Raw genomic sequence first — 8,363 nt, 5'->3', positions numbered from 1 at the left:
CTTTTCCTTTGATATTTGCTGACACCCTTTTGTCACAAATCACTCCTGAAACTTTTCTCCATCCACTCCATCCTGCCTGGACTCTCTTTTACACCTCTTTACCACATTCCCCATTTCCCTGGACAGTGGACCCCAAGTACTTGAAGTCCTGCACTTTTGTGACCTCTGCTCCTTGTAGCCTCACTGTTCCACCGGCCTCCCTCTCATTCACACACATGTACTCTGTCTTACTATGGCTGACTTTCATTCCTCTTCTTTCAAGTGCATATCTCCACCTCTCCAAGTTCTCTTCCACCTGTTGCCTGTTCTCACCACAGATCACAATGTCATCTGCAAACATCATGGTCCACAGGGATTCCTGCCTGACCTCATCTGTTAGTTGGTCCATCACCAGAGCAAACAAGAAGGGGCTCAGAGCTGATCCTTGATGCACTCCCACCTCCGCCTCACTCCTACAGCACATCTCACCACTGTCCTGCTGTCCTCAGACATGTCCTGTACCAGTCTAAGATACTTCTCTGCCACTCCAGATTTCCTCATGCAATACCACACTTCCTCCCTCAGCACCCTGTCATATAGTTTTTTTCTAAATCCACAAAAACACAATGGAGTTCTTTCTGACCCTCTCTGTACTTCTCCATCAGCATCCTCAAAACAAAGATGGCCTCTGTGGTGCTCGTTCTTGGCATGAAACCATACTGCTGCTCACAGATAGTCACCTCTTGTCTAAGTCTAGTCTTGGTCTAAGTGCGAAAAGCCAATTTACAATGCAATATGCAAACCTTATGTTTGATTTTTTATGGTTTTCAACAACGAAACCTAACACAAGCTGTTTCTAGTTTAACTTGACTAGTTAAGGATTACATAAACATGGTGTTCATCAGTTATACATGACTTATATAGGAGTGTCCAATAATTTATAAATTGCAGCTTTGTGCCAAGTTGCAAAAACAATGAGACATCAGTTTCTTCACCATAAATAATACTGTCAGTTTGGCCAGCCCTAGAATAATTTTCTGGCTCCATTGCCACTGCGTGCAGCTTGCATGTCAACACAACTCAAAGTCACAAGCTTACAAAATATCAACCAAATGTCTGCTGTCTCTGCATTATATGCCACCAGTCTTGAACAGAAAACTAAACTAACCTGAAAAATGAATAATAACTTGTGTGTTTTCTAAAGACATTATAATCCAAACCTAATTTACAATCACAGATTAATCTTTGCAGTAGGATGACAGGGAGAAAGCTTATTCCTCCTGTTTATGTATGGAAGGGTCAGATGTCTCAAAAAGTCTGTCTTGTAGTCCTAGAGGGAAGAAAGATATACAGGCACAGCAGCACAGCTCAAACCAAAACTCCAAATCTGGATCTTGAAGGTTTTTGTGTAAAGTGAGGATCAACATCAGGGGAATTTTGCAGCAAACGCCCACTTTATTTTTAGGTTCAGTGTTGCCACAGGCTGGCCTTGGCTGGGGAAGGATCAATTCAGCTAATTAAAAAAATAAATAAATAATGTGTTTGGCTTCTGTTTACAGCATCCAGTAAAAATAAGGGTTTCAAGGACTGTAATGCTGTAAATCTGTCAGGACCTCATGTGTGAGACATCATTCTGTCAGGACTTGGATGTAAAGGTAACTGCTTGTTGTTAGCTTAAAGCGGACTAAAATAAAATCATATACCAAACGCTCATGATTTTGAACATGAAGCCCAACAGAACTGGATTACACCAAACCAAATCTGTCTGAAAGCCCTGCATTTGCAAGTCACTTTATGTTTTTTGCCATCAGCCATTGACAGGAGCTTATGTAGTGACTGAAATTATGAGATCAAGGACACAAGAAATGAGTTTTCTTCTGCTAACCCCTAAGGGAAGAAGTTAGGGGGTCAAGTTGCTCTTAGAGGACATTATCAGAAATGTCACACTATTACTGGCTGAGGTCTTTATTTTAGCTTAAAAAGACAATTTTAAAGGGTTCATTATGACATGACTGCATCACATCATTTCTGGAGCCCTTTCATCAGCAAAGTCCTGGCACAACGCTCCCAATATGGTCCTTCATGAAGCGTGAGGTATATGTACTGAGGTTAGCTCTGTTCTGCACAGCATAGTTTAAACAGTGGTATCTGAGTTATTGTAGACTGGCTGTCAGGACTAACCAGTCTGGCCAGTCTCCTCAGAGTCTCCCATCAACATTCCCTTTGAAGAGTAGTTGCTCAGTTTGTGTTTATAGGTCTGAATAACCAATAATCCATTGGACATAAAAAATTAAAATAAAAAGACAAATTAAAAGAATATTCAAAGATCATTGTATTGATTATGCCCATTCGATATTCAACAGGATGATTAACTTTTGTCCCTTACTTATCAGATTTTTTGTGCATTGTGTTGCTACACAGCTGGCTGACTGAATGATTATATGCACAAGCAGGTGTACGGGTGGTGTTTAACAGATGATGTTGGTAACGTCTTTATGGAGCCACTCTGAGAGGAAAGTCTGTAAAACAGAAAAGACAGGAGTGCAAGCAAACGCTATCCAGTTCTGCCTCAGTCATTTAGCAGCTCTTAAAAGGAACGACAGGGTGCAGCTGTAAACATTCAGATGCTGAGTGCTCCTGACATTTAGTCCAAGATGATAGCAGCTATCAAGCTGCTTAATAGGATTTTTTTTTAACTGATTACAAGTTATATAATGTGGAGAAAGAAATATATTTTTAGGTTTTGAAGCTAAAATCTTAAAAGAAAAGCAACTGAGTTTTGTAAAACTATGAGAGAGGGGAATCTGTATACTTTAGGCACAAATCTTTTTGTGAACACAAAATAATGTTAGAATTAGGGATGCACGATATTATCTGCATGGTATTGGTATTGGGCAATATTAGCGATAAAGTTAAATATCGGACATCGGCCATATCAAAGGCGCCGTTTATATATATATATATATATATATATATATATATATATATATATATATATATATATATATATATATATATACAAGGCACTGTTTTGTGTGAATGTTCGAGTGTCATTGTGTTAGAGAGAGTAAATGTCATGAATAAATTTGACATTAAACATTATCCAAGTTGAAGTGTTACATCATTTTCAGCCCTTTTTGGCATCTGCATTTGGTAGCAGGCCAAACTGACAAAGACCGTTCAGAAGAATAAGTTAATATTTAAATTCCACAGCAGGGAAAGCTATATTGTCTCTATAACTTTGTCTAGGGGAAAAAAATGGTATCAGTTATCGGCCAAATAATTTTTAACATACCGGCATTTCGGATATCGGCCAAAAATCCAATATTGTTCATTTCTAGTTAGAATCATTCTTTTTAGCTAATGTGTGAAATTACTAAATGAGCCTAAATTTATTTTTGAAAATACATTTTTAACATAATTTTTTGGTTTATGAATGAATCTGTTCAGCCACCCTGGTAACTGTTTTTTTTTTATTTTAAAATAATTAGATTAGATGAAAGTGTGAATGAATGGTTGTATAGTTTGCCTCTGTGTGGTCCTTGATGACTCTGCAACCCATACAGGATGTACCCCACCTCACTGTCTGCTGGAGAGAAGCACCAGGTGCCCCAAAACTCTGCATGGAAAAAGCAGATAAAGAATATGGATAGATGATTTAACTAAACTTCCCAACATATCCCATATTGTTGTAGTTTTTCTTTCAGCTGCTCCCTTCTGCAAGGAGTTGCCACAATGAGTGAACTTGCATTTGACAATTGTTTTATGTCAGCTGCCCTTCCTGATGCAACCTAACCCTGAACCTGCAGCGTCAGGATTACAGTACTGACCATTACATTATCACAGCATGGCAAGGCTGGTCATTTGGTAACATTGCTCCCCCTTCTGGAGCTTCATGTGATTCTTTTAATATTTTTTAGGAACAGGAAATGTCCAGACTGTGAGGATTTGGGTCTCCTCACTTGTTTTCTGTGATATTTAACTTGTTCTTTTTCTGGATATTTTCAGGTTCTGTTTTCCCTGTGTCTCATACTGCACATCTGCTCCTGCATTCCCTCCCCAGGTGTTCCTGTTTTGGTCCCCCTCTTGTGTGCAGCAGCATTATCCATACATAGTTGTGTAAATGTGATGATGAATGTATATGGTAGATATTAATGCCATTTTGAATCAGTTGTCCGAGGCCGGTGACATTCCCCCGTTAAATCCTGCAAAGCTATTAAATAAACAACTTTTTGTTCTCAGCGTTGGGATCTGCAGTTGGACTCATTCCCTGTGCCCTTGAAGAAAGAAATATATACATATACATATATACACACACACACACACAAACACATATGTATATACACACACATATACATATGATCTCTTAGATGAGGCTTGTTTGATTTTGTTTTCTCTTTCTGCAATAAATGCTGTAAGTACTTATGTCTGTGTTCACATATCTGTCCGTCAGCTAAATATATCACAAAATGAAGATTTTAATGTAATTCTAATAAAGTAATGGGTATACTTCTAAAGCTGATACAAGAAGGTCAACACAGCAATTTGATCTTAAACCCAAAATGGACATTACTCAAAAACTATAACGTGTTAGACGTAATCACAATTATACAACTTCAACATCATGGAAATTCATGTATTCATGCTGAGAGAACCACAGCAGACTATTTTTGTATCATGCTATGTAATGGGAGATGGCACTGGTAACCCCCCCCCACACACACACACACACACACACACACACACACAAACACACACAAACATACACCAGGGAAAATGTGTTTCAAGCCAAACGATACATCATGCAGTCGTTCTAGCCTGCACTCAAAACGAGGCTTTCAAACGGTTTTAATGTTTTGGATCTTTTGCTCCTTTTTCAAATGAACCAGACTAATGAGGTCAACCAGTTTAATTTAGTGCTCTGATGTTCCTCAGCAGCTGTCGTGTCTCACAGTGAGCACTGGCTGGACTCTCCAAAACTTTCCAAGACAAGGCGTCACCTGGTAAGTCTACAGCTCTTTTTGTTGATTATACAGATACTTGTTTTAAAACTATTCATGTTTGAGAAAATACAGATAAAGTTCAAATAATTTATTTAGATCATCTGGAGGCCTAGGAAGCCTAAACTTGTTTATTTTAAATGGTCTTGTAATTTGTTTACTAGCCCCAATTCACAATAGAATGTGATTTTTAGCCTTTATTTAGGATTTAAGGTTTAAAATCACGTCCTTTTTGTTTATGCTTTACATATTAATCTCCACAGAAAATCACAATGACTCTCCAGTGGACAGCAGTGGCGTTTTTCCTTTATGCAGAAGTAGCAGTTAGTCTGATCCTGTGTATACCCATTATATCAGCACAAAGGTACAGTAACTCTAATTTTAACCCAAAACCCCCCCACATATATTATGATAACGTCAAGTCCTGCGCATGGGCCAGTTTGAATGTCTCTAAGAAGGCAGTTCAGATGTTTCACCAGCAGAGAGCATCCATGTCTTTTATATTAGATTTAAAACTTGCTGCCTGTTTTTGCAGATGGCATTTGGTTTTTAACTGGAGGATATGGAGCCGGTTATCTCCATACTGGAACAAATTTTTCTTTGCAATGATCATGGCTCTTGTTGTTCTTTTCATTGGTAAGTCGTTCACCTGATGATGATGATCCAAGAAGAATTGAGACAATAATCAACACACAACCATCCAGAAATCTGAATTTTTTTTGTCCTCCTGTTAACCCACAGACGCTGTCCGAGAGGTGCGGAAGTACTCTGGTCCTGAGCCCATGCAGGATGCTAAAGCAAACCCAAACCTGTATGAACATGTCCAGATGAAGCTGTTCAGGGCGCAGAGGAACCTTTACATATGTGGTTTCTCTCTCTTACTCTGGCTGTTAGTGCAATTTTTGTAATTTTACAGTCACTTGAAAAAAACATACACAAGATGTCATTTGACATGTTTTTTTTTTTACCATAAATTCAAATGTATCTTTATCTAGCTCAGGGGTCTGCAACTCACGACTCTGGAGCAACTTGTGGCTCTTTGGTCCATCTGCAGTGGCTCTTTCAAGCTTTGACCAAAACTAACATAAAACTTAATTATTTTATTGGTTGTTATACAAACAACAACAAAAATATTGATTTTAGTAGTTTTCATGTCATTTATTTTCCAACGATGTGAATACCTGAACATGTACAATGAGTAAAAAATACTCACTTTATGCTTTATTTCTATACTTAATTATTTTTTCCAATTCTAAAAAAATTGCATAGGTCTGAATAGTTCATAGTTCTTATTAATAAAAAAAAAACGATCCCCCTTCCCCCCCTCTTTACAAGAATCTGGTCTTTTTCATTTGTCTTAAATTGTAAAAATATCAATAAATGTAAAAAATAAAGATTTTTTTGTTTTATAATGTCACTCCTAGTGGCCGCAAAAGTCTCCTTCAACAAAGCTGAAGTGGCCCATGGGCCACCAGTTGATAATCACAGGTATAGCAGGTTGTTGTGGCTCTGAACACTTGATTTACTGAACGAAGACGTAAAAATGTCTCTTTTGATGGTAAAGGTTGCAGACCCCCGATCAAGATTCATCACAAACTCATTTGTGTGTTTTGCTGTTCTACAGAATCACACGGCGAGTTGTTACTTTGCTAAATCAGGTTGCTGCCACCTTGGAGGACAGTGCAGGTCTTCAGGAGCAGGCAAACAAGGCCTTAGAAGCTGCTGAAAAGCAGCAAGAGGAAAATCAGAAGCTTAGAGAAGTGAGTATTAAACCTTAGTGTTTTTATTTGTGTGTTTATAACAAGTAGTGCTAAATATAGTGTTTTATTTTTAGGTTTTTACAGATCATAAGCATTTCAGAACGTAGTTCATGTAGCTTACATTGTATGTAAAAGCTTTTTTCCTAGATTTTCATTTCTGCTGTGAGCTTCATTAGTTAAACTTGATAACTCGAGTTGGAAATTTTGCTCAGGAACTCCTGGAAGAGAAAAAATCAACATCGGCAACAAAGCAACAAGTGAAGTTGGAGATCGAAAGAATAAAAAGTCAGCTGAGGGCTGCAGAAGAAGGCAAGTATGACTTCATTCACAAAGTAATATCAACAAGGTGGTTCTTTAAATAGCACATACCATTAAATCTATATTTTTAATAAAACAATATGATAAGAGACTAATAAAATCTAGAGTGTGTGGACTTCATAAAGTGATAGTTTAGGTGTTTTGAAGTGGGGCTCAATCATATTGATGAATGTTTCTGTGTCTAGCTGTGCGAAAGTCTCATGCTGAAGTTGAAGCAATGAGCAGGCAGGCTAAAGGTCTGGCACAGGAGTATGACAGACTATTAAGGGAACATCACCAGCTCCAGGTACACAGCACAAACCCTGATGACACATCAACTGTCTATCTCCTCTACTCATACCAGATTTCCTCCGTGTTTAATCCACAGAATCTTCATGGCGCTGAAGACAAAAAGGATCAGTAATCACTGGGATGCAGTGACAAATGAATGAAACACATTTTTATTAAAAAAAATAATAATTAAACCATGTATGTTCATGAACAATATGTATTTTCTTATATCACTGACTTAATTTTAGCAACACTATAAAATGTACTTTACTGTATAACAGGAGTTGATAATAAACAGAAAAATGTCTTAGGGGCTTATCGATGTTCCACCTGAGTTCACACGTTCTGGAGATTTATATTAAACAAATTCCAGCAGTAAGAAGAGGAAAAACTTTTGACTTAATGTGAGGCAAATTTTGTGACAGACCTTTGGAGAGCCACTGCTGCAGTATGGGGGTCTGTCAGCTAAATCTAAATAAAGTAATTTATAATATCATGAGTTACATTTCTTTGAGATGACGTTCTTTACTGCAGCACAGTCATTCAATGTTAATTTATTCATTTAAAGTAAAACTGAAAACTACACTTGACACCTACCAGTAAATGCCACAGTCTTCCCCACACAGTTGTCTTTTCAAAACCTGCAGGTTCATTAGTTTTAAAGTTCAGAAATGAAGTAAAAAATATACATTTTTAAATAGCAGTATATTTTTAACACTTTCCAGCAACGACATTGATTCTATGCAGACAAACCTGAACTGGACATCCATCCATTATCTTTACCCGCTTATTCCTTTTCGGATTGCGGGGGTCACTGGTGCCCATATCCAGCAATCGCTGTGCGAGAGGTGGAGGACACCCTGGACAGGTCTCCAGTCCATCATAGGGACACATAGAGACAAACAACCATTCACTCTCTCACTCACACCTAGAGACAATTTAGAGTTACCAGTCAGTCTAACCTGCATGTTTTTGGTCTGTGGGAGGAAACTGGAGTACCTGGAGAAAACCCACGCATGCACAGAGAGAACATGCA

General features: G+C 38.0%; 1 protein-coding gene across 1 annotated transcript; it reads left to right on the top strand.

The window, feature by feature from the left end:
• The first annotated feature begins 4,711 nt into the window (after positions 1-4,711).
• On the top strand, positions 4,712-7,538 carry LOC119415816 (B-cell receptor-associated protein 29). The gene is made up of 8 exons (XM_037682989.1): positions 4,712-4,982; positions 5,243-5,343; positions 5,515-5,615; positions 5,721-5,868; positions 6,604-6,739; positions 6,952-7,048; positions 7,243-7,343; positions 7,425-7,538. The coding sequence occupies exons 2-8, from the start codon at positions 5,252-5,254 to the stop codon at positions 7,458-7,460; spliced, it is 711 nt and encodes a 236-aa protein (XP_037538917.1). The 5' UTR covers positions 4,712-4,982; positions 5,243-5,251; the 3' UTR covers positions 7,461-7,538.
• Positions 7,539-8,363: the final 825 nt, after the last annotated feature.

This window comes from Nematolebias whitei, chromosome 10, assembly GCF_014905685.2.
Source record: "Nematolebias whitei isolate Nwh7 chromosome 10, NemWhi1, whole genome shotgun sequence".
Classification (NCBI taxonomy): Eukaryota; Metazoa; Chordata; class Actinopteri; order Cyprinodontiformes; family Rivulidae; genus Nematolebias; species Nematolebias whitei.
The sequence above is the reverse complement of the archived record's forward strand: the minus strand, read 5'-3'. Positions and strand labels throughout refer to the sequence as shown.